At 43.1% G+C, this 27,777-nt stretch overlaps 2 protein-coding genes across 2 annotated transcripts; both read left to right on the forward strand.

The window, feature by feature from the left end:
- Positions 1 to 1,691: 1,691 nt before the first annotated feature.
- eda (ectodysplasin A) lies at positions 1,692 to 18,981 on the forward strand. Its single transcript, XM_080774047.1, has 8 exons — positions 1,692 to 2,286; positions 10,957 to 11,059; positions 13,537 to 13,575; positions 13,874 to 14,050; positions 14,639 to 14,664; positions 14,801 to 14,852; positions 16,395 to 16,525; positions 17,076 to 18,981. Exons 1-8 carry the CDS (start codon positions 1,852 to 1,854, stop codon positions 17,334 to 17,336), a joined length of 1,224 nt encoding a protein of 407 aa, XP_080630173.1. The 5' UTR covers positions 1,692 to 1,851; the 3' UTR covers positions 17,337 to 18,981.
- Positions 18,982 to 24,596: 5,615 nt separating this feature from the next.
- Positions 24,597 to 27,126, forward strand: LOC308322606 (transforming growth factor beta activator LRRC33-like). Its single transcript, XM_080773975.1, has 2 exons — positions 24,597 to 24,676; positions 25,134 to 27,126. Exons 1-2 carry the CDS (start codon positions 24,641 to 24,643, stop codon positions 27,018 to 27,020), a joined length of 1,923 nt encoding a protein of 640 aa, XP_080630101.1. The 5' UTR covers positions 24,597 to 24,640; the 3' UTR covers positions 27,021 to 27,126.
- The last annotated feature ends 651 nt before the right edge of the window (positions 27,127 to 27,777 follow it).

Genomic DNA, 27,777 nt, shown 5'->3' on the forward strand with positions numbered 1-27,777 from the left:
ATATATATATATATATATATATAATGTTTGCATTATTCAATAATGACTGTCTGTCTGTGTAAGAGCACATGATGAGTGTACCTCTGTGTAGGCCAGGACAAGTGCACGCAAAATGTCAGAAGTTGGCCAAAAGAAATAAAGACAGATGTTTTGTGGCAGCTGTCTGAAAAAATAAACTGAGTGGGCAATCCATCAAATCCCGAGTTCCAGCTCTGCTTAGTGTACAAGTTTCATCATCCGTGGCTCAAGGACAGAGTATAATCCACACGGCCTACCTCTGGTTCCCTGCTTCAGAGATCAAAGTGTCTGCGTCTGAGGAGAACAAAACGAAAGTCCAGCTTTGAATCCTCAAACTTGAGAAAACACGGTGTCACAGTCAATCTGGTGAAAACCATGTCCTCAGCTGGCCCCCCTTGGTACCGAAAATGTCAAACGGTTTCTTGAGTCGGGGTGACTGACGCATGTTTAGAGAATTTGATGTTGTTGTACACAAGGCCGTGCTGTACTCCGAGTGATCATTGCTCCCCCACCCCCCCTCTTCCTGTTATCATAACGTTGAGCCTAACAGGGTCCGCATGTAATTAGATGTAATTGTGTACATGGGTATGTATGGTGGGTCTCTTCTATACAGTACATGTATTCTATATGGGAACGTTGGAAGAGCTTCATGCCGTTGTTTAGCGATATCATGATGAAATGATCCTTTTTGTTTTTCTTCCACCACAATATTGTGAAATATTTACCGTATTGAGATTTATACTTCATTCTTCATCTCGGTGGCAGGCCAAGAGGAAACACAAACAGCATCCACGCCCTCCCTGCATCCCACCTCCCCACACCACCCACACAACACAAAGAAAGTGGCAAACAAATATGACAATGAAAAATAGCCTACTTGGCACCCCAACCAACATAAAACACATAGGTAAACAAAATGTATCAACAATTATGCTCTCAAAGTGGGCTCTGGGGGACATGGGGTCCCCCAGCAACACCAGGAAACGGTTTAATTTCACGATTATTTAACCTGCAGCTACAGTAGAAGTTAGCCCCGTGAGAGAATAAGAATGAATATTCATATCATACTGTAGGTTTCACTCTCGCCACTGTTATATCCCCACCTACAGTATAGCCTATAGACAGCTGTCAGTTGACATCTGTGTTAAATCTGATCTAACAACAAACATCTCCGCTTACGGAAGTCCTTGGCACAAAATGTCAAGGTCTCCGGCCTAATATATGTCAATTGTTGGGGGTCCCACGCACGCGCACGCATGCACAAACTATTATTAAACAATGAAAAGACACACGTGTGTCGTGTGGGGAAAAATATAAGCACGTATGCTATACATGCAGGCCAAAAGAACGTCAGTGATTCAGACAATACATGTAATAACGGGCACATAAATAAAGAAGCCAGAATGATGTGGGGAAATACTAGAAAACCTGTGAATGGTCTGTCTGTCTACCAGAAGCTTTTTTTGCAAAAACGAATTTGTCCAGTAGGTGTCGCTAAAACACTGACTAACATAGAGGCAAACCCCGCATAGACATTTATCTATGGAGAACCTATGCCCTGGATTGTCTGGGTCGTAATTGACCCGAACCAATCACAGTGTTCGTAGGCGGGTCTCCATTGTTACTACAGATACACGAACGAGTTTGCACCACCACCACCGACCTGACTGCAGGGCTGCACCTATCTATGAGCTCCTATGTAGGCGCCGTCCGGATCTTTCATAAGCTTTTCATGAAGACCCGCTCGCACGAAGACAACACAAACGACCCGATTATGCCGAGATAATAATAAATCAATAAAAGTACTTGTACTTTTGCTCTCTACACCCGATAATGGCATGCGATGGTTCTCCCAGGCAGGACTTCCCGGACGAAGTGATGCCCAGACCCCCTCCGTGCACATGCAGCAACAGTAAGTGCATGAAGAGCAGGAGTTCAACAGCCGGCACCACCACCACCAGCAGCAGCAGCAGCAGTATCACCACCAGCACCACCACGAGTCTGATCTTCTTGGGATTATTCATGCTGTCGCTCTCGTTGCACGCCGTCACGCTAGTCTGCTATTTGGATCTGCGGTCCGAGGTGAAAAGGGAAATATTCCACCAGAAAAGGGACTCGGCGATGTTGACACTGGCCGGAGCGGAGCTGGTGGCCGAGCCGGCGTTGAGCGACTCAACGTCCAGCGGCGGCGGCAGCAGCAGCAGCAGCAGCAGCAGCAACAGCGGAGGAGGAGGAGGAGGAGGAAGAGGAGAGGGACACGGAGGAGAGGTAAACATCTTCCCCATCCCACAACCTGAGATTTAAGAAGCCCCCCAGTAGGCATTTCGACATTGTTTCCATTCCGATCAATGCGGAGACGAGACATGTTTCGTGTTGATTCACCTCTGCTCACTTCTCCTGTTCCATAATGCGGGTGTCAGGTTGTGTAGTGTGTTCTGTTATGGCATGTTTTTCTGGGCAGAGTGTCTTACAGTAGCTTGTCCAAATAATGATTCCCTTCCCCCCCCCCCCCCTCCTTCCTTCCGCACACCGCACAGTTCAGGTGCTGCTGCTTGCGGATCAGTTTCCATGTCAAGATTGCCTCAAACATATTTTGCGAATAAGTAATGCTCTCCGCGCGTTGCGTGTGATTCAGACTTATTACAGCAAGGAGGAGGGTTGGATAGAATAAACCCTGGCTGTGGTGCTGCATGCTGCTGTCACCTGGCCAAAGCTGTGTCGGCCTGTGTGTCTGCCTCTGATACTATACTGTGTAGGACAGTGTGATTCTCAAACTTTTGAATTTCAAAGTTTGAACAGGCAACAAACCATATTTTAATCTGGAACCCCAATTTACACTGTATTTGCCTGTAATTTACACACAGACATTTGCGTTAATTTAACTGAGTGTACAAATGGACTAATTATATGGACTATAATTACAATGTAATTTACGCCAACTAAAATCACCTGCGTTCATTGAACTGAGAGTGTACAAATGGACCCCTTAAGAGTCCATTTGGTTCCATTTGTACACTCGAGTTACAGACCCGTAAAGGTCCAATTGGACCCCTGGTGGTCCCCGGGCCTGACGATGACAACCAGTGGTGTGTAGTACCAGCCAACTGAGCCAAGGGGTCAACTCTTAAAAGTTGAAGAGTTTAAAATGTTCAACTCTTAAAATTCTTGCCAGAAAACGGTGTGTAGTCTATGGTCTGAAAAAATGGGTTAAGGCCTACTAATGAAAAGTTAGTTAATAAGACCAATTGTATCCCAAAAAAAGGATAAAAGCAAAGCAGTCTTGTCCTAGTTGCTCCAAACCACACAGATCACTGTGTGATCCACATAGAACATGGATTATGATCCTCATACAGTATCTTATTCACACAGATGGGGTCAGTCGGTGTATGTGATGGAGCAGGTGGAGGAGGGAGGGAGGGAAGGGGGGGGGAATGTACTTAATTACCAGCAGGTGCAGCGCCCGGGGGCTAATGTAAATTCATCAGGGCTGGATGCCGGGCACTTGGTAACATTACTTGGGCCACGGCCAGATTCATCTAACATACATGTGTTTTCTTTTCTGGCCCTGGACTGGACATGTTTATTCTGCTTTACTCGTCTGCGCCTCAGGTTAACTGTTAACCCCTCCAATTGAATTACTTAAAAAAGCAATCCTTTGCATTACCTGCTCCTTTTTAGCTCGTATGTAATCTTTGGCGAAACCATTGATTAGGCCAATATATCTATTCGGAGCGCGTAACTGAATTCATAATTTTAGTGCTTCCATTGAATGGCAAGCATCTTTTGAGGGGTTAAAATAATTCAGGCTACAGTCAAGTCGTCTTTAGATAACTCAGACACTGTAGCATCTTTGGCAAAGCAACCAAAGATGCTGACGATCAAATCCCAGATCCAAGTTCTGCATCATTTTCCTGTCATAAAGAGGCAGGCAACCCGAGGGCCCTATTCATTTAGGCCTTTTCATTTAGGCCCCACAATGTCCTTTGCTAAGCTTATTTTAGATAGTGGTGGTTTTCCCGGTTGAACCCGATTGAGATGGGTTTGGTATTCAGCCCAGATGGAGATGCTTCATGAGGTGAAAGACTGTGGCCCAGCTGTAAATATTTAACAGCGCTGTGATGCTGTCCTACCCAGATGTCTGCATTAAACAACTCTGATTACACATCCCACAGTTTACATAGTTGGAGAAACAGGAGCATGTGGCATTTGGACGTAGAGGCCGCACTTGTTAGCTTTTGAGACATTTACTTTGAAGATTTTTTTTTATAGGCCTAAACATTGTTTATTGGATTTTTCACACAAGTCGACATCAAAGGCACGTCAGAAGCATCAATGAGATTCAATGTGATATGCAGGTATACAATCAAGAATAATTGAATACGAAAAGTCTGCATAGAAAAACAAAGACTAATCCCAAAAGGAAAAAAACAAACATAAAGCAACAACAAACAAACAAGCATCCACACGACATGCTACACATACCACAATCTAAATATATTATGAGACGTTACAATGTATAGCTGGTTGATCAGTGTAATCTCAAACAAACAAGTTCTGGTTAAACTAAAATAAATCTCAAGTACAAATAGATTGGAAAGAAAGCTTTCTAAATGTATGTCATGAACTGCTTTTTCATACTGTATTGATTCTCATATGCTACTTCAGAGGGAGAAGGACACCAGCTGTCTCCCTGTCCCTTATATGATGGGAGGGCAGAGTCGGGGTAGAACTCCAATCTGTTTTGCAAGCTCCAGACTCATGAGGAAAGAACAGCCCAAACACTTGTGAAAGGATGGATGAGGCCAAAACACAGAGGGTGGGTTGGGTGCAGGGCAGGCAACACTCTCGCCCAGTGATTAGAAAATGGGAGTTTCGTTACTTTTCACTGGGTTGGTCGGTGTCCAGCACGGATCAGCCTCGACAACTACTACAGTAACTCTGCCCCATAGTGCACCTCCTAAACAGCTTCAAGTGTTAGAGATGTGAGGCGCAAAGAGTGCATTTGCTCATGAATGAGGTCATGCTGCTTTGTGGGTAAAAGTTTTATGAAGAAGCCAAAAAGGTGGGGCCCTCGGAGAGATGAGGAGAGTAAGCTTCCACAATGGAAAAATATGAATCTGTAATACCTGAAGAATTATGTCTCAAGACATGGCTAAATCCTGACTGAGTAAAACAAAATGTACCTATAAGGAACAATGTTTCTGATAGTTCGAAAGGATGCAAAGCAGTCCATGATTACATCATGTAAATAATGTATTTTTAATGTCAAACTCTTATTCCCTAATCCTAATTTGTCGGTTAGGATTCATGTTTTTCTTTCCGTTTTTGCTTAGCTTTAGACGACAAAATGTAGAAATAACTTATTTAATTGGCTATAGATCATACCTTCTTATGAACAATGTAAGTATTTTGCTTGTTGTTGAAGGACTAGATAAACCTGATCTCAAGCAATTAATGGCTGATAAAACTCCAAGCTCAGGATCTATATTTTCCCCAATACTACAAGTTTCTAAATCATTTCTTAATCCTTGGTGCATACAGGTAGGGTGTGCATACAGGTAGAGTGTGCATACAGGTAGGGTGTGCTTTTAACAGTGTTAGAGAGCTCAGAAGTTGTGAAAGGATGGCAGGGACCGAATACTTGCTTGTGTTTTTCAACTAAATGCAACATAAATCCTTATGTAAAACAGTTTCAGTAAATTGAATACCTGTTTGCGTGTTAACAAATGTTAATCTCATACTTCTGAAGAGATACAAGTAGCCGTAGAATTTCAAGGTGGCATATTTTTGTCTGATCCGAGTCGAGTTTAAGTAAAAACAAAAATAGTTGCCAAAATGAATACCTCTTCATCTTGCCAGAGAATGCAGAGTTAACTTAAGGCATGATTTGTGACGAGACAGGCAAAGGTAGCAAAGTGTTTTTCCTGCTCAAACTGGCATTTCAGCACTCCTCCAACTGCCAGAGAGGGAACAGGAGAAGGCAGGATTTGTGGCAAACCAAGATAAGGTGGAAGTGTTCTGGAGCCTAAACTGGCACTTGAAGCATTTCCAGATCTGCTTTTAGTGTAACAGAGAATGGACATTACATAAGAAAGTGTATGGTAGGTCACACAGACCTCCAAATCCAGTCACGCCTTCGTAGGCAATTGAAAGTATGCCCATGTGACCACCTGGATTCAAACCAAACCTCTACTTGCTCAGGGGAAGAGAGATGCTAGGCTCCTGGGCTACAGGCAGGGCTACTCTGCTATATCCCCCACCCCCCTCCCCCTTGACCTCCACCCAACCCTACCGGGAAACCCAATCCGGAATGGATGAGTCCCCAATGTGACCACCTGAATTTGAACCCGGGTTTCCTGCCTAGTGGGAAACCAAACAAAGGGGATTCCCCCCCTTGGCCAAAGGGAGACATTAGGCTTTGATATTCAGGCAGGGATACTCTGCCACACCACGCCTTCAAGTGATTTGTAAAGTACAAATGAAATGGATTGGAGGATTAGTCTAATTAGATTGTCAACCCGGACTTGAAAAAGACTGAACCCTTTTAGTAGGATATTGATCCACGCACATCTTAACACGATGTGAAAATATCAAGTCGATGACACATCTCTGTCTTTGATCCATTGTATCTGTTTTGAGACTAATGATTTAAAGATGTTGGCAACGTAATCACAGTTCTTCAATAATATGCTTGTCAACAGGATAAAACTAGTAGAAACTCAGAAAATCAGAAAATCAGTTGTCATGCCCTACTTAAACAGTGTTTTGCCTCCCAAATTTAACAAAGTTAACATACTCACACAGAATCGTAATTAAGATGCTGTATTTCCATTTTTTATTTTTTTTATCAACACAAGTAGTGAAAGGTCACATTTCTAATATTTAAAACAGAAACCTATACTGTACTTTCTCAGTCTACAGCATATATATCTGTGGCCTGCTCACATGTATAATTAAATACGTTTCCTTGGATTGCCTGTAAATTTGCTATGGCTCCGTTGTTATGGCTGAGTGTATTTAAATCTGTATGGCTTAGCAAAGTGTGTCATTTGATATAACTGCCAGCTAGCAGGACCTTACCCACCACATACTGTAGATGACGTCTTAAGTTACCGTTTAGGATCTATCCAGTGCTCTGCTTTGAAAGATTTTGATGGATGCAGCATAATTATGCAGCATAATTATATATACATAAGCATTAGGGCTGTCTCCTCGATAGTCAATCGCTAATCAATTGGTTTGGCCTTCGTCAGACCAAGGCTTTATTAGTTGATTTAGTAGTTGTTGGTTTTTCTGTTTACAAGAGACATGCATGTCTCTCGTAAACGCTACAACACATCTAGGCCTGATCCTTTCATTCTGCCAGTCTATAACTTTAACTAACCAGTAGTCAACTGTAATTGTGAAATTCAGTTCTCAACGTCACCAACATGAAATGGCTGCTCTGCATGATTGTATGCAGTGAACATTATTTCATTTGTTGATTAAATCAATCAAATCAATTTGTGGACAAATCCCTATGACTGTTAGTCAACTCAGAATGTCTTTAGTGGAGGATAACCCTAATAAGCAGGAGATGCCCGTCTGTATACGTATGCCGAGAAGAATGCCTTAGAAATAAGCCTGCGAATGGTGGTAGGTCATGGGTTTAAGTCTACAGGCCCTCTGGGGGAAATCTGGGCTGTGGAAGAGAACAAACAACACTTTCCCCTTCAACAGCCGCAGTTAATGTGCCCTTGAGCAAGGCAATAAAGCCCAGCTGTCTGTCCAATGGAGCTATGAGATTCCCAGCACCAAAAGACTGCGGTTGCGTTGCACTGGTCAGGTTCCAGGTGTGAACGCGAGCCTTCCCTGCTGGAAAAAACCCCCAGCAAGTGTCTTTCTTAACGCAGGGTAAATAAAATTTAATAAAGAAAAACTTGTTTTAGAAGAATGATTAGCTGCCTTTAGTTCAGACACTGTCGATTACTTAAGCTTAAGCGTTTTCTCATAACCAGTATATGAAATAATCTCTCCTCTGATGTTTGCCTTCAAAGTCTCACAAAGAACAGATGCTGAAACATCTGGAGTCTAGTTAACAGCTATTAAAAAGAGTCAAGTTTGATGGGACATAACGTCCTCGGCAGCCTACATGCGCTGGGGGGCGCCAGGGTGTGCTGTCAACCCCATCAACATCTGAGTTAATTGTGACCAGGGCATGATCAGATATAACAACAGTATCGTATGAACACACACGCACGGAGCGCGCCCCGTTCCTATCAGGAGTTGATCGATGATGTTGAAGGTGTGATTGGAGCCAAAGGCAGATGAGTTAAAAGCACCACAGAGACTGAATCATCTTGGCGGACCAAGTGCAAAACCGGGTCAAAGACGTTGCACACCCTGGCAATATATATATATATATATTATTTTTTTATTTGAAGCTGATAAGTTGGACAAACCGTGCGAGCGCAAAATTGCACATCCCCGGAGTCAGTGAAATTTAGTCATATCCTCGGAGCAACGGGGAAGCATGTCCTCGGCGCGCAGCAGCACCCCCCACACACTTTGAAGATTTAAAGGGCCTCTAATTAATAGTTTTTTTTTCCCTCTCCCGTGCTGAACAATGAAAGGTTTACTCAATAGTTGGCACTTGGCATACATACCAACACATTGTCATCCTGATTTACTGTAACTCTGCATGTCTTTGAAGGGTATAGGAGCTGTAAATACTATAATGGCATGAAATGAAGCAAACAATACCACACGGTTCCAAAGGCAGTTCTATAATAGGGCGGGAGAAAAAAGAAACTCCTGTGAACTTTGACTTTTTCCCCCCCCGTCTGTTTATAGCTTCCATGTAATGTTTATTAAGGCACCAAACAACGTACTAGCTTGGTAGTAGCCTAGCAGATTGTTTGTTTGTTTTGTGTTTTTTTTTGATGGAGCTTAATCTCGGGGCCCCGAAAATTGGCCGTTGGAAATCGTGTTTGGCTGTCAGAACAGACGAAAGTGTGATGCCATATGCTCGAACATACACCCAGAACCCTTTGAGGGGTAAAAAGCCCCCCTATATGCCAACAGCTGGAGTGAAGATGTGGAGACAGACACCTGCACACCAAATGAACAGCGAACGTCGCTGCTCGCAGGGAACATCTGGAGGCCTGTGTGTGCCGATAAACCGTTCCAACACATAGCTCTGCATCAGGATGGAATTCCCGTGCTTATAAGGTCAGACATGGTTGGCGGCTGGTCAGGGATGTGGACTTTAACTACTTTCAGCTTGCCTGACACAGCCCTGGCGGGGGTGAGGCTGGGTGTCTGTGTGTGTGTGTGTGTGTGTGTGTGTGTGTGTGTGTGTGTGTGTGTGTGCGAGCGTGCGTGCGTGAGTGTGCGGCGTGTGTGTGTGTGTGGGGGGGTGTTCGACATGATACAGCTCATCCCTCTCTGGGGGGGTTCCACATCTGAGTTGAGGTATAGACAAGACCCGAAACATAACTTTTCCTGTCTGTCTTCCTATGGGTCTTTCAGTGGCTGGAGCGTAAAACCACACAAAGAGACAGCGAGGGGTCACCCCGTATTCAGTAGACTGATCTGTTCATTGTTGCCATTGAGGTTAAACTACTATGTTTATTTGCCTGTCACAGATGGAGAGACGAGGGCCTCGTCGTTTCGGGGGATCAAATTGGGTTTGCACCAAAATTGGAATAAAGAGGTGAAAGTGTCCGTCAGCAAGCCTGCCTAGCCTGCTGCTCCGTGATTCATTGGCGAGCAATAGGATTAAATGATACATCATTATTCATCATTATTTGATTCAGGCTTTCGGTGCCGCACGTGTCAATGCTCCGGAGATGTCAGTTACACAAACTCTGAGCAGATGTCCAGTACAATAACAGTTATGGGCCTATTTGTCCTCAGCCATTGACAGCCTTTATGTCTACACTTCTTGCCATCACTCACCCTGACACTCCAAAGTGCGACCGAGAGTGATCTCCTAAGATTGCGAGGCTCGACGAAAAGGCGGCTGGGTGGTCTTGTTGTGTACCAGCGTAGAGCTTCTTTTGTCTTTTTAGTCTCGTTCTGGGAGCTCTCCCAAAGATGTGATCACACACTGGCTCTCTAACAGCATGTGACTTTGAACAATAGGATAGGTTTTTTTGGGGGGGGACGTCGAGTTTTGCGGCAAAAACGTTTAACTGTCGGAGTTGGTCGCGTTTGCATAAGTGTCGGGCGGTTACAGTGGGGTCAGGGCGTCCCGCGGAGTTCATGTGAATGTAAGTCGACCAGAGCCAGTCACATAAGAACACAGGCATGCGGTTTGTCCTGCCACTCACACCCCCATGGGAACACACCCCCCTGCTGTAGCATAGCCCTTCCTGTTCTTAGAGATGAGCTCAGACCAGCTCCATCAGATCCTTTCTTCACCTCCATTTATTAGCTTATTCATGCCACTTCTGAATAGGGTTGGAACCAGGTGCCACATGAATGGGGTATTACTCTCAGATTAACCACAATTCATGTCCTCCTTTTGTATAAAAAGGTGAATTTTAGAGCAGTCGTGCCCAGGTCTGTGTCTCAAGCGGCAGAGACACAGACAAAAGTGACTTGGGTTACAGGATAGGTTACAGCACCATTGGGACAGACAATGGCTTGGCCCCGAATGAGTATGTTTGGTTGGCACTGTCTCGCAGCTTTTCAAAAGGCCCAAGTTGTCTCTGTGTAAACATTATACCCCAAGAATAGAGAGAACACTTGTAATGTGGCTCTCACTCCTCAAAATGTCCTATCACGTTTTTCTTTTTGTTACATACAATCATTAATCCGCTTAAGCTTTCTCCAGAATACTATTCACATTTAGACATTTCGGCACCGCTAAATCTCTCTCAGTCTTGGACTTTTGTGCAAAAAAGAAATAAGTTTCCATCCTCACTCGTGTTTATTTTTGTTGTCTTCTTTCAGCAGGAGAAGTTACTACACCGGCATAGTGACTTCCACGCCACAGAAGACAGCCGAGGAATAACTCAGCGATCAAAACGGAGCCCAGGCAAACAATCAGACTCTGGTATGGACTTTATTTTGTTTTTTCATTTCTTTGTTTTGGTTCAACCACTTTTTCATCACTTTCATCCTTCTTCCTTTGGTTGTGAGACCGTGGTTACCTTGGCCCCCATGTCCCCACAGTAAACCTCCCGTCCACTTCTGTGAAGCTCCAATGACAAAGCAGGAGACAGACTTCTAACTTTTATCGCTCTTTTCTGTGTCCAATAAAGTCAATATGGAGCTTCAATACCACAGACCTGGCATTGACGTCAATACATCATATATTATACCATACATAATGTATGTAGCTTATATTTTAAGAACCATAGTGTGCCTATTCCGTAGCAGATCTACAAGCCGACGAGGAGTCACAACGTGATGTCTTGTGAGCTTGTAGATCTGCTATTTTTTGCCAGAGACATTTGGTTTAGAGGAAAACAGGCGGGGGCCTAATACAGAGCCCTGGGGGACTCCAGTCAACAAAGTACAGGGTTTAGTGGTTAAATACATCGACCATACATTTCTGGAGAATAACAAACGTCTCTGCTGGACACATGTGGACACACACATGTACTGTAATTTATGTTTATTTAGAGCCAATTAACAGTGGATCCATCCAGCAATAACACTTGATTCGTGACTTCTCTTACCATTGTTTGTTTGGGGCGATTTGCTCTAATCCAAAAAGCTGTCTTATGGTGGATTTAAGGCTCTTAAATTTTTTGTGCAAACAGATTGTTAATGGTTTCTCACTTTTTTGTGGAATTGATTTTTTACTACTCGGTGCTTACTTAACAAAGCAGCTCCACCGCATAATGTTGCTCGGTTTATAGAGCAAAGGATTTAATGGAATGGCATTGATTATTACTTGGATAGCTAACAAGGCAAACAGAGTTTGGGAGACTTTTCACCAATTTGAAACAGACAGCGAGGCCCGTGTTGATTTCCCACTCTCAAAATAATATCAATTCCCTGAAATATCTTTTGAATCGAAGTTAGCCCGGTATAGACTCGGAACTTGGAACCGGCAGCGTTGTCACTCTGGCCCGCGACCGTCGGAAGATAAAGACACAAATTCATAATTTCTTTTAGTGGAACACGCAGTCGTTTCAGGGGGAACCAGGTGGCCATTTAAAAAAGAAAAACGCTGACGGGCTATCAACTCGGAGGCAGAGAGGCTTTGATGGCTTTCATTAATTTTCATTGATTTGATTTATCACAATCAATAGCCCAAAACAGAAAACCATATGGCCAATATGCTCAAACTTTCTTGTAGCTTTTGTTTAGAATGTGAGCTATGCAAATAAAACAGCAAGGCTTTTGAAGTCCCATGTCTGAGTGCAACAAGTGCAGCATGATCACAAGGCATTCCAGCGTCTGTGGCGTGACACTGAATACTTGGGGGGAAGTTTAGTGATTGTGTTTAAATTAGAAGAAAAAACTCACCTTTGAGACTTTCTACATAAATCAGTAAAGTCCCGAGCCCTCTAAACACTAATCATTACCAGGTCTCTCCTCTCTGCTCACAGCATACAGACAAAGGCTTTTGTAATCTCAGCCTTAGATCTGTGTGTGTGTGGTGTGTGTGTGTGTGTGTGTGTGTGTGTGTGTGTGTGTGTGTGTGTGTGTGTGTGTGTGTGTGTGTGTGTGTGTGTGTCACACGCGCGTATGTATGCACACGTGCGTGCGTGCACAAGTGTACACACGTGCGTGCACAAGTGTACACACGTGCGTGCATTCTCGGCACTCCTAACGGGCACCAGATTCCAGATAGGGCTGCTCGTTAAGAGAAATCCATGCGGATGCATCCACTCATTTACCCAGAGGAGAAACGCCGGCCATATGTTTGAGGGTCTCAAACTGTGAGGTTTTAAGGTTAAATGGCCTTTGTAGTTGTAATGACATGGTAAACACAAGAACAGCGAGACGGCTTTTTGAAAAGGATTCCTTCAGCTGCGCACACAGCCCTGCACACGCACAGATGCACACACAAGTGCATTCTGTCTTTTCAAGGAACTGACAGAGATGCCCTCACCGAAACACATGCAGTCACTCACTCGCGCGCGCATGCACACACGCATGCACGCGCTCGCGCAGCTGTAAAAGTAACACACACTCAAGCAGACATGCGCACACACCGCCGTGTACACACACTTTCATCTGCATTCCCCATCTGGGCCTAATTCAAAGAAAAGGATTTTGGCAGGATGAAGTATCTCTCTAATGATCTTCTCCAGTTCCACTGCCTGTGAATGCTTAAGGCACTTGTTCATACAGAGGAGGTGAAACCACACTTACAAATTACTACACTAGAAGATACCACAGACTGACATACCTCCACTCAATTGCTCATTGCAAGCACATCTGAATCTGTTATTGTAGCCTGTTTAGTGTACCTACACGCAACGAGCTGGATACACTAGACGTTATCTGAGATGATAATTGTTCAGGAGACCATTTCAAACCTTAATCACTTTGTTTTTGTTCGTTTTCTTTCAGAATCAACGGGAAAGGAGAGAAGGAAAGGCAAGAATAAAGGTAATATGAAGTCCAGCCTGAATTTCTTCTACACCGTTGCCATTGATTAGGTCTCCCGCTGCTGCCTGCCTGCTCAGCGGCAACACACGGCCAATGTCATCCAATATCGCAATCCAATAACCGTCTTGGCTCACAGTGAATGATAAGCATCCAGTTTCCTGTGTTTCTTCTATCCTCCGGGAAACCCCAAGCGAACCAAACTGAGCCCTTATAACCTCCCCTCTTGGCCTTTTTTGAAGATTTGTACAATTCTTTGACTGACTGACTCTTTTGTTATTTTCTTTCTCAACCTTCCCAGGTGGCCGGAAAAGGCCGGGTGCGCAGGGTCCCCCAGGCCCGCCAGGCCCCCCGGGGCCCCAGGGGCCACCGGGCATCCCGGGGATCCCTGGCATTCCAGGCAGCAACGCCGTGGGGCCAGCAGGACCTCCCGGACCCCCTGGGCCTCAAGGGCCCCAAGGCCTCCAAGGTGTTCCAGGTATATACGTTTTCTCTTGTGTCATTTGTGTGGTGTGTGCCATACCGTAGTTCAATTGTTCAAAGATAATTTGAACCGCCAAAAAAATAGAAACTTATAAGCTCACAGTGCATGTGACACGCTGTCGCTAGTTTGTAACTTCGCAATTATATAAGTAAAAAACAGGGCTTACGTGTTGCTAGTTTTGAAATTCACGCTACTACATTCGCCCAGTTTAATAATCAGATGACGCTCCTCACTTGCTGGAGGCAGTCACCATAACAAGTCACAGTACTCGGTGAATAATCCACTGACTGAGAGCGGTTTGGACTTGGTTTTAGAAACAGTCAGAGATTTCAGCACGCAATCTTGCACAAGAAAAAGTCTTCCCCTTCCCACACTACAAGAGGGGTCAAGCTGCCAGAATCAATGAACTCATTGTCATCGCATTAAGTGATTTCGGTGCAAGATGTCAAACATTGTGTGGGAATGCAGTGATCAGGGCTTTATACTATGTCACTGGCTGTTTTGTTTCAACTGTCATCTCTTCCTTTTTCTGTTGTTGGCTACGATATGACGATCTCTCTCTCTCTCTCCCTCTCTTCTTAGGGGTTGTCAAAACAAAGGAATTCCAGGTATAGTACGTCATATCTTTAAACACAAACTGTATCCCATGTGGAATGTCCCTAATTGAATGGAATTGTGATCATTTATTACTCATCATTGTTTCATCACCGATTGTGTTTGATCTTATTTATTGTTTTTTCACAGCCCGCAGTGGTTCATTTACAAGGACAGGAAACCACCATCCAAGTAAGGGAAGGTAAGGACAGAATATATGTTAAATTCATTAATGTAATCTCTGTTTATCTTTTTATATGTTCGGCTACTGTTAGCATATATGCCCGGCTCTTTATTAAAAGACCACTTCACCCATTTTCAGCCTATCTTTGTATACTTGGTCTGCACTACTAATGCTCATTATAAGATGGCACCATTTCTGTCTACTCGTTCTGTGTCTCAGAGGAGGGCTGTGGACAGTTCAGAAACCTGCCTACCAGTGACATCGTTGGTAGGCAGGTTAGGTTTGGCTTTTCAATGGCTATTCAGCACGCTAACTTTTCAGGAAGAGAAACACTTGAGTTTCTATTACCATTGATGATGTCAAAGGTAGGCAGATTTCAGCCAATTCAGTCCAGAGCCCACCAATGAGACAGAGATTGACTAGATGGAAATTGTGCCATCTTAAGCATAAGGTTAGTCCATTGCTCTCCCCAGGCTGGCAGAGGGAGTACCCAGGATTAATTACACTACTAGACAATTGACACTGGGTGAAAAATAATGAGTTACAAACATCCTGGGATAATAAACATTAGTTTGGACCAATTATATGAAGGTTGGAAATTGTGCTCCTTTAAAGTAGGAGTGAAAATGTGCATACTGTAGTTGAACTGTTTAGGGCTAGTATTGTGTAAAAGCTAACTAACTAAGCTAACTTAACACAAATGTGAATGCTTGTCTTTGTTCCATATAAGACGGAAGTTATACTTTTTTCATATCAATCATATCATCAGTGCTATTGAACACCATTTACATCGTTCAAAACTATTGAACCAATGGAAAGTAGTAACAGGTGCTTCGGACAAAACCTCTTAACTCCATTGGACCCTCAAACTGTCTGCTAAAGCAACTAAGTCCACCACCTCTCCCAGTCTCATGGAAGTAAATATATAAAGTCACAACCCCAACTTAGTTTGATGAGGCAGTATTGCTTTGTTTTCAATATATGGTTTTCTTCATTTCCTGAAAAATGAACATTTTGGAGTTAGGTGGTTTCTTCCCCACAGCACAGATATGTTAATCTTACTACTATTAAATATTATTTTAGAATGTAACATAAACATATTAAGCAATTCCACGATGACTGTGTTAAACTCAACTCTTCAATCTAAATTAATAATGAATTAATAATAACCGGTAGATTAATAGATTCATCAGTTCAATGGCTAATTGCAGCATTAAAGGTAGCGTTAGTGATATAAGTAATAGTTAAAACAGGGGGGGGGGGGGTGTTAAAATAAAAAATATAATCATTATGTGTTTATTCATTCAAAGGGGTCTCCCATCCCTCCAGCTATTTAGTCAACAGAAAATACATTTTCAGGGGGGTTGCCAATTAAATTTCGTCGGGAGAGAGTACCCATTAATCAGCTCCAATCGTAATAGTGTTCCAGTTCCAATGTTGTGTCATCAGTTCCAATTTTAACCAACACCCTACAGCAATGATGATCACTATCAGAACATAGAACTATCAAAGTGTTCTTTCTTTTAACAGCAGCCTCTCGTTTCCTGTCCTGTCTCCTAGACCTCTCGGAGGGCGTGCTGAGGAACTGGAAGACGGTGTCCATCCACCACCGCGTCTTTAAGATGCACTCTCGCTCCGGAGAGCTGGAGGTGCTTCTTGACGGGGTCTACTTCATATATAGTCAGGTAGAAGTGAGTACGGTCCTGGACCTAACTCTTATATATTACAGCTGTGACTCCCTACCTTTAGAATTCCTAGGACCCCCCCTCCACCCAGTTTGATATGAGTTAGGCCACAGACTAACAGAATTTGTTATCTCTGGGACCCCATACGCATACGCATCCCTTTGGGACCCTCAGAGGTGTTCAGAGCTGAGTGTTGAGACACCAGCGTTTTACAGCCCTCAGTCAGCCATTCTGGCTGTTAAGTTCAGCCGTTCGGTCACACAAAGCTTCTCTTTTTCTTTCTTTGCTTTTTTTTAATGTCTGACCATGAACCGTTATGATGTTTAACATGAGGTATTTAAATCATGAATTAATAAATAACTTAATAAATCTCTGTTTCCCAGCCCCTCTCTTGGCCGAAACTTTAACATTCATAACTCAAACCACTGGGCCACATTCCACCGCACGATCCCTATAAATTTCAAACCGAGCGGTAAAACCATCAATATGAACTTGTCCTATTACCCGTTCACGGGTCTTATTGTATTTTATGTCTTCCTGCCCTCTCGTTCCCCAGGTATACTACCTCAACTTCACTGACATCGCCAGCTACGAGGTGATGGTGGACTCGACGCCGTTCCTGCGCTGCACCTGCAGCATCGAGACGGGCCAGCGCAAGTTCAACACCTGCTACACGGCTGGGGTGAGCCTGCTGCGCGCCGGCCAGCGCATCTCCATACGCATGGTGTACGACGACACCCTCATCAGCATGACCAACCACACCACCTTCCTGGGGAGCGTCCGGCTTGGAGAGGCACCCTCTGCTGGACACCACTGATAACTACGCGTCTTTTGCCAAAAAAAAAGAAAAAAAGAAGACCCACCACACTACAGCGCTGGTTCTCAACGTGGAGGGGCGGGGGTGTCTAGCCCCTACTACAGTGTCCTTGAGCAGGCACGTGCACACATAAGACACCAAAGGGGGCTTGAGCCCCTGCCCTTTCTACCCGTCTGTAAAAAAACTGCCCTCTCCAGACCATGAATGCAGCATTTACTATGGTGGAAGAAAGAAATGCAAATGCCGCTCCTTTCTATGCCATACCCGAAGGCAGCGTTCAGGAGAATTGGTTTTTTTCCCCCGACCTCTCCTGAACTGGAACGCACCGTTTTGCGCTGAAATCATTTCTTTAGAAATACATGTCGTACGCTGCCTCTCCAGTAGATAAAGAGTGTGGGGTCGTGCCCCAAAAATAGCTGATCCAGAAGCTCTCAACGTGTGGCAACACGACACGTTGTGAGCTTGCAGATCCGCTATTTTCACTAGGTTTGTCCAAAAGTGCCCGTTACGGAATTTCAGCCCCTGCCTCTGTAACACTCTCTGCACGTCCCCGTCCTTGCGGAGTTTCCTGGGGGTGGTCCTCAGCTAAATGGACCCTTTATATGTCTGCCACTTCGAGAACGTACACAATGTAACCAAATGGACCCGTAAGGGTCTGTTTGGTTACATTTTGTACGATAAACTGAAATTAAAAAGTGCTCGAAGCAGTGCACGAACAGACTGCTCCCATAGACGTTGTGAAGCAGTGCACGAACAGACTGCTCCCATAGACGTTGCTCGCGAGGGCAGATTCAGTCCAAATGAAGTTTCCCCCCCTCCCTCCTTGTAGCTGTTGCAAGGATTAATAACGGTTAGATTTTGTTTAGAAAAGCGACATTCTAGCGAAAACTATTGCTCACAACGTTACGATGCCCTTTGAGACCCTGTTGGGTCTGTGGGGGGGGGGGTTGGGGTTCGCCCTCTCTCGGTTCCGTCTTTTTGGGAGAAAAGAGAACATTTGGAACAAGGACAATAGAAGCTCTTCCCATGATGATGGTTCCGTGAGAAATAACGACAAGCTTTTAACAAGCTCTCATCATTGAAAAAATAAGAGTTCTTATTTATAGCTACGATTGTGTTTCAACACATAGACATCTCCCTTTATATCAAGGAAGGACACTGCGCTGACAGATACTTTTATATTAACGTACCTTAAGTGCTGTCGAATGTTAACCTTGTATCTCCAAAATAAAAACTAAAGAAACATATATTCAGATAATAATAAACATTTGTACCGTCAGATTGTAGAACTTGCCTAGTAGAAAAATTAGCAACGAGAATGAATGGGGTTTCAAGGCTTCCTGGAAAAATGACTCACGACATATGGAACAAGATTACGTCAACAAATCCGTCAACATTGGAGTTATAAGGTTTTCACATGACAACAGCACTATGTTTTTGCGCACATTTGCACTACAGCATCCCTGCAGAATATCAGAGTGATATGTTTTGTTACAATGCTATTGTTTAGTTACCGTATGAATGAATCCATGTTGAAAAATGATAGTTATGTTTATATGTCAACTGTATATATTGTATATAAAATGGGATATACTTTTGTAAATGGATTTGATTGATGAATTAAAGTGTTTCATTTTCTGTCTGACGGCATGTGTCTGTTTCTGGCGTTTTCACAGCTGGTGGTATTGATTTTAAAAGGTTACAACTGTGCTTTCATATTGGACTCTGTTGGCACGAGTACTGACAAGAACAAATGATGTTCTTTTGAATAAAGCCTTTGTCTATATTAAAATGTGGCTTTTAAGTTGGACTGAGAGTTTCACAATGCGCTGCAAATTTGGCTGTAATCTTCATACAATCTAAATGAGTTCCATGTTGCGATACAGAGAGAGGACTCTCGAGGAGATAGTTTCTCATTAAGAATCCCATTTTGAAACTCAACATTTTGAGTTTCCGGGGGAGAACTGATGACTCTGACTTCACCCTTTTCAGTAACTCGAGGACACCCACTCTTCAAGTGTCAAAATGCTTTACTACATTTTCTTATCAGTAAGTGCCTTGGTGTTTTGTCTCAGCTTTTCCCTGGTGTATAGAGTAAGTGTTTTACAGAGTGATTTTGGAGCACTCAGACGGGACATAATTCACCAACTTAATCAGCCGTGCTCTGAGGGACTCATGAGTGATGGGAGAGCGGCCAAGATGTCTAAGGCGAGGAGGGAGGTATGTCGCAAGTTAAGCTGGGATGGAGTCATGTTGGACACTGCACTACTGAGATTTGTGCTGTTATCAAGTCCTACTCGGATAGCCGTGCAATAATACATTTTCTCCCAAACGTTGTGTTCTCTCAGGACGTAAGGCCAAGTGCTTTCCAGCACATTCAAAAGGGCTCTCTTAAATCCTCCCTCGGGATGGCTAAACGGGAACCGGGTGGTTCTAGAGGTTGGTTTTGTCAGTCGAGAGTCAGATCATGAGAACGTGTACATCGGCTTAAATCTAATCTGGAGGTGAGGCCAAATATGTCATTACTATAATTGTATGTTTATTTTCACCCGTTACCAGCTCCGCTGTCCTTTCTGCAGCTGTCGGCCAATACTAACAAACAACCATATGTAAGAGGTAAAGTTAAATTGAAGACTTTTGGCTTTGGTGTGGAAATGTCTGTCATTAATTTGACTAAGTGAAATTTTACCCTTTCCCATAGGAAATGTAACAGTGATCCCTTGGCCCATTGCAGTCCAGAATGGACAGGCCATTCCACTGAAGGAAAACAAAATTGTTGTCCAAGAAGATGGATATTACATGTGTTTGGACAAGTACTGTGTCGCCCCCACTGCCTGACTCTTGAGCATAACTTAATTGATATTAGAGCAAATATGTTCTGACTAGGCTGCCAATGTTCCACTTAATTCACAGGTCGTGTTCCAAAGCCCCGGCAACATTATGGGCCATGTAGTTTGTGGAGTTCCAGTGAGTCAGCGGGGATGAGAGCTCCTGCACTGCCTACAAGAGATGCCCCAGACAAAATAATGGTGCCAATGGCTGTTACACTGCAGTAGTGTAACAGCACTATACTGTATATCAAGCTGTTGGTTTACTTACTATAGACTCTATAGTAACTCTATATGCGCGTGACATCATCATCAAACCAGGAAGTTATGCAGGAACGCCTACTAGTGGCAAAAAACTACTTTCTGGCCTCTGCAGCCCATACATCCACACAGAAAAGTCCTATCTGATTGCATTAAACAACATTAAACAATGTTAAACTCACTTTGCATGTTTCTTTGCCACTCAATGTGCCATTCACTTCAAGCATGCACATACCCTCTTTATAGGATAGTAGAGAGAGACAGCAAAGGACATGCAATGCAGGTCTCCTGTCAGAACTGACTTTTCTTGGTTTCATCCTTTTAGCAGGCATTGTATTGTACTGTACTTATTGTACTGTACTGTACTGTACTGTACAGGCACAGCTGGGCTGTCCTTGCAAACTGTTAAATAATTAAATCAATCAGGCCCATTAGCCATTAAATATTTAGATTCTGAGATGCAATACATCTATATTGGCTCAAAGTGAGTTTAACAGATCATGTACGTTCTGTCAAAATGTAGCTATCACCAGACAACAAATGGCTGGGTAAATTGTCACATAAGGTTCAAAAGCTTCAATGCAGGACTAACAGTATGTGTAAACAACAAAACAAAATGGAATATTTTTATATCAACAATGAGTTATGTGGTCCACTACCAGCACAGCCCTGTCAAAGCTCCATTAAATGGTGTCTCTGTACTGTACTGTACTGTACTGTACTGTATGTCGTGACAGCTATGCCTAAGCTTATATGCCCCGAGTCTAAATGACACCTATCCCGGGTCACAGGGACAGTGAAACAACAACAACAGGATGGGCTTGAACTGCTGGTTCCTAACTGGGCCAGCGATATACGCTGATCTGCACGGACGCAGACACGACCTTCTTCGGTGTCATGCTGCTCAACTGACTGGCTGAGGAAATATGAACGCGTGCGATAAGGACGCAGCTTGCATGCTGCAGGATGTGAGAACCCAACAACGTGCTGGCTGTTAGGACGCTGATAGGGAAGACAAAAGTGAAAGCCTGTCATCTAGCCGAAGAAAGAAAGAGGCTGATCCTTGCTGAATTCCTGTGACAATCCATCCATTCTGTAAAGACAGCCACGGTGCTATTAAACGTCATTGTAAGAGCTGTGTGTTAACATGTTAACATGTCACTCCACATTAGAGCAACACTACAGTATGTCACTTTTTGTTAATGAGTGAAATGCATTTTTTGTCCAATCTGTAGAGTGGTGATACAATATAACATACAATAGGGGTGGTTGTACTTGTATTTTGTCGCCCTGCTCTTCCCTACTCTTCTATTCCGATATTTAGATTGTGTAAAGGCCATAATATATATATATATATATATATATATATATATGTGTCGGAAAATAAACTATAGTAAAACTATAATAAACAAAAGTACCTCAATTCTAAATCTACCTCCTTAACTCCACGACTTGGTTCAAATCCTTAATTAGTCAAGACAGACCAGAATAACCTGTCAAACTCCAACCTTCGATCTAAAAGGCAAAACCTTAACAGTATTTTCCGACGAGGTGAAAAGGACGGCAGCTTAAGGCCCTGCATTGACTACAGGGGACTTAATAACAATTACCATCAAGAACAAGTACCCATTGCCTCTTATCGATTCAGCATTCACCCCCCTGCACTCTGCCACCATATTTTCTAAACTCGATCTCAGAAACGCTTATCATCTGGTTCGCATTAAGGAGGGTGACGAGTGGAAGACATCTTTCAACACCCCCATGGGCCATTTTGAGTATCTCGTCATGCCCTTCGGCCTGACAAATGCTCCAGCCGTCTTCCAGGCCTTGCTCAATGACGTGCTTCGCGACATGCTTTGTCTTTGTCTACCTAGACGACATTCAGCCCTCCTCCCGGGCTGAGCATATCACCCACGTCCAGAAAGTTCTACAACGCCTGTTGGATAACAAGTTTTTCGCCAAGGCCGAGAAATGTGAGTTTCATAAGGACACCATGTCCTTTCTTGGGTTCACCGTGAACGGCCACGAGCTGCAGATGGATTCCGCTAAGGTTTCCGCAGTGACTGACTGGCCGGTTCTCGCCACCAGGAAGGACCTCCAACGATTCTTGGGCTTCGCCAATTTCTACCGTCGTTTCATCAAGGACTACAGCATCATCGCTCATCCACTGACCTCGCTAACTTCTACTTCCATCCCCTTTGCCTGGTCTACCAAAGCGGCTAACGCCTTTACCGACCTCAAGTCCCGCTTTACCTCCGCTCCTGTCCTAATCCATCCCAACCCTGACCTTCAATTTACCGTGGAGGTCGATGCGTCGGACTCCGGTGTCAGGGCCGTGCTCTCCCAACATTCCCCATCTGATGGGCAACTTCACCCCTGCTCCTACTATTCACGTCGGCTTTCCACGGCTGAAAGGAATTATGATATTGGGGACCGAGAACTTTTATCCTTGACTGATGTTTGTCTTTAGTTAAAAGTTTTTTGTTTAGTAAACACATTGACAATAAAGGGAAAATGTACGTCATAATGTGTCGTTTACTTCATATTGTCTCTTTGTTGTTGGCGTTTAATGTTTGTGTTGGCACAGTTTGTTTTACATAAATCACCATTGTCACCTAATCACCATAAGTTAGACTTTAATATATTAGCGTGCCTCACTTCACACGGGTGTGATTTTATGTATGTATATTTTTTAATTATTTTCTTTTTTTGTTTGTTTTACCGTTTATTTTTCTCCTCTTATTTTACCCCCCTTTTAAGTTGTTTATTATTTATTTCTGTGAACATAACATTGTGAAACTTTCTTTGTATCTTAGTTATGTACTCATATACGTTGTTTGTATGTCTGGCCTCGTGGGGAAGGTGGTGGGTGGATGGGGAGGATTGGGAAGGGAGTTGTGGGAGAAAATATAAAAACAATGATGTCATGCTCATACTCTTTGAATAAAGTTTATTTAAAAATATATATTACCAGAAACACATAATGAGCTAGTCCTGAATGACCATAACGGGTCTGTAACTGTGGAGTGTACAAATGGAGCCAAATGGACCATTACGGGTCCATTTGGTTCCATCTGTACACTCTCAGAGTAAGGTCCTTGCAAATAAAATGTTTGAGAACCACTAGTAGTGTCATACATGTTCCAAAACCTGGAGATTGACTTTCAGTAATTAGGTCTAATGATCAAAATAGGAACATGGTGTGTAAAACAGAAAATACAAAATTTGCCACGTGTACAGACATACCACTAGTTCCCAAACACCCATTTGTGGGGCACGGACTAGTTTGTATGGGTCACGCGTAAATACACTTTTGTTTCCTAGTAGGAAATGTAGTTTACATTATTATTTCAAAAGATTTTCAAAACAAATTGAGGGGTAAACGTTTGGGAACCACTGCACCAGACCACCTGTACGTCTGTTTGTGTCACACAAGGCCAGTAGGCCTAGTGTGTGTTTGTGTGCTCTGTCACCTCATTCATCACATCCCTTTATACCTTGCCGGGGGGGCTTCCGTCCACCTCCACACTACTCTGTTTATTTGTTCCTCGTCTATTTTAGAAAAAAGGGTTTCCGTTTTCCCAAGACTATAGCAGGAACAAACATTATAATAATCGCTTGGAGGTGGTGTTTTCCACTGGATATGACAGCCCCTTAGTCAATTCCAAATGTTAGGATGTGCTCAAATTAAAGAAGATAGAAAACAGGGTAATTCTAATTCATTATGTTAAAGTGACTTGCGTTCATTTGATTGACTATCAAAATCGTAGTTTTTATTGTTAATCTTTTTTCTAAGATTTTGATAGCCGACTAAGACTAATCAATTTCAGATGACTAAAATAGGACTAAAACTAAATAGAGTGTTATTCAGAACGATTTGCTGTCCAAATGAACACTGCTTGATTGATTTAAAGACAGTAGGCCTATTTATTACCCAGAAACTACTTTATAAATAATGCTCCATAGTGTTGTCTGTTGTGCTTATGTTTTGTTTATTGTGTTAATAACACAGTGTTCACAAAGCCTATCTGATGTCCACAGCTGTTTTTTTTGTTTTTTAGCGCAACTATAAATGGGTGTGTATGTTTATGTGTGTCCATGTGAGCTCTGACAGTCACACCAGACTACAGTAGAACGGTGTACAGTAGCAACAGCAGCAGAAAGACAATGGCCTGCCATCATATCCTACTACTCCTCTGGACATTTGGCCATGCGATGCGTGTCTCTGGAACACTGTACTACAATCCACAGGTAGGCGCCCCACACACACACACACACACACACACACACACACACACACACACACACACACACACACACACACACACACACACACACACACACACACACACACACACACACACACACACACACACACACACACACACACACACACAATGTTATATTTACTGGTTTGCTTGGTCGTTTCAAGTCAAGTTATTTTCATATATTGAAAATTAACATACATAATTTAACTTTATTTTTTTTATTTTACAAAATAACAGTCAAAACATCAGATATTGGTGAACTCTCTGAAATTGGGATCGACATCTATATATATGTATTACTGTGCTGTTCATTATTTTTGTTGGGGACCCCACTCAGTGGGGACCCCGCTTTGAGAGAGAGACTCATAGCAGACTCGCTGCTTGTGGGTTCTTTAGACTTGTGGGAGACTTATAACTTTCACTAATTTCTCTTATTGTAGGAACAATCTTGGAAGAAACAGGACCTCTATTCTGTTCCTGATAATCTGGACGCGAGGCTTAGGAGACTGGATATGTCCAATAACTTCATCACACAGTTGCACACACTTGGTTTGCCACACCTGCAGCGCCTGGACGTAAGCTACAACCAGCTGGATTTCATCTCCGAAGGGGCTTTCGTAAACCTGGCTCGGCTTGAAGAGTTAAATCTGGCCAGAAATGCTCTAAACAACAACCTTGGCAGTAACAGCAAAGCCCTCCAATCCATCAGCAGGCTGAAGACGTTGGATATATCTATGAACGGTTTGGACGACGACGCAGCGGAACTTTACCTTCAAAACAAATCCTCACTTGTTCAGCTCAAACTTGCGGGCAATGGTTTAACAAGGCTAACACGCAACTTGTTCCAAGACAGCAAATGTTTGAGAACCATTAGCATCGATAATAATCTTATAACCCACATAGAACAAGGGACATTTGAACCACTATGGAAATTAGAGTCGTTAAACTTGGCCAGAAACAATCTTGCCCATATCTGCGATTTTAAATTATATCGGGTCAAATACTTGAATCTCAGTCAAAACTCAATTGAGTTTTTTGTCACACAGGAGGACCACAAGCAGTACAGGCTTGAAACCCTAGACCTGAGTCATAACAAACTCCTTTATTTCCCAATTGTTCCAAAGATAAATCGTTTGAGGTATCTTTATTTACAGAATAATATGGTTGGCGCCTCTCATTCAGAGGAGGCAACACTTGTCTCTGACGCCAGCTCTCTGTATAAAGAGATAACACGTGACGAGGACAACGCGGTCGAAAACGAGAACATATACTCCAACTGGAGGCTCATGCCATTGGTCTACATTGACCTAAGCAACAACAACTTCAGATATTTCCCGATGGAAACTCTCAGTCTTCTCACATCATTGGAAACCCTGAATTTCAGTCATAACTGTCTGCAAACCATCAGCTATAATATTACAAAGACTAGGCTGTTGGAATGCCATCAGCAGCCTTCCTTCTCTTCCCTCAGGAAGTTCACCCTGCAAAACAATGGACTTGTACACATTTCTCCCCTCTTTCTCGAGGCCCTTACAAACCTAGAAACGTTCAATCTGCAGGAGAATTTTGTGAAACCGTGCGCCCCCACGGACCATTTAGGACCATCCGATTCAGCACAACAAATCATGACATCGTCAAACGTGTCTTGCGTTGCATTTGGACAAATGAAGACTCTTAAACATCTCAACCTTAAAGAAAATGGCATAAAGACTCTCTACCCAGATACTTTTGAGAAGAATCCTTTGGTTTCCCTTAACCTTGCAGGAAATCCAGACATGTTCATGCAAGTGGGTGCACTAGAGGGCTTGCAGAGGACTCTAGAATCCCTCAGTATTAGTGAAACCAACACGAATAGCCTATCGTTGCCCTGCCTGCCAGTGCTAACTCATCTAAACATCTCCAACAACTGCCTGGACGCCGTGCCCGGCAGCTTAAGCTGTTCTCCTCTACGAGAACTGGACATAAGGAATAATGCCTTTAGGTCTTTAAATCATTCATTGACTAGAGACATATCTGCACACCTTGACGTCATGTATATTAGCGGGAATTATTTCAACTGCTGTGATTCACAATGGTTGATGATCCTGAACGAGTTGGAGACTAAAGTGCCTGACATTGGTGGAGCTGAATGCATTGCAAGCATCAAAAACGTTCTTCTGACGGACTATTTGAAAGAGCCTGCCATATACTGCCTGTTTCATACAAAGTCCCAAGAAATCAGCATCGGGCAAGCAACTATAATTGTCATATTTGTAAGTGTAGTATTTACAATGCTAATCATATTTATCAGAGAAGGGTTGTGCCACCAAAAATCCTTTATCGTGTGATATGTCCAATATTTAATATAAGTGTATTATTCTCTCCATAGATATGGAAAACAAAAAACGATATTGTGATCACTATATTTTTCATTGGCACGTTTGACTGTCAAGGTTTCAGCCTCTAAGAAGGAACCCTAAATACAAAGGGAAGACATCATTGCACATAATAACAAGGGGTCTAATGAAGTACTGTCTGAAATCACAGCACTCCATCTTTAAAGAAATGTAGTGAAAATGGCATCCTTCAGCTCTTGAAACGAGTGTGAATCATTTCCTGAAGCCATGGTACACATTTTTAAGAAGTAGAGTACGGTATACAATATTGGTGCAGTTAAAAGACCAAGTTTAAAGGAGAATTCCATACTAAAAGGCTTTCTTACCTTTCTTTGTAGTTGTTACGTCCCCATCAAAGAGGTCCAGGTGTTATTTTGTGCAAAAGCTCCTTATTGGCTATTTCCCCTACCATAAGCCCTAAATGAATTGCATTGAATTGAATGGGATGTATGGGGTGTTGTGCTAATTTTCTTATTTCCATCGCTCAAAATTATAATTTCTTTGTATATATCCTCTCTTCATAATGTAAATAATAACCCAAGCGGCACACTTTACTACTTATTTCGATGGAAATAAGCGAATTAGCACAACACCCCATACATCCCATTCAATTCAATGCAATTCATTTAGGGCTTATGGTAGGGGAAATAGCCAATAAGGAGCTTTTGCACAAAATAACACCTGGACCTCTTTGATGGGGACGTAACAA

The sequence above is a fragment of the Protomyctophum bolini genome (genome assembly GCF_963924005.1).
Source record: "Protomyctophum bolini genome assembly, chromosome: 10".
Classification (NCBI taxonomy): domain Eukaryota; kingdom Metazoa; phylum Chordata; class Actinopteri; order Myctophiformes; family Myctophidae; genus Protomyctophum; species Protomyctophum bolini.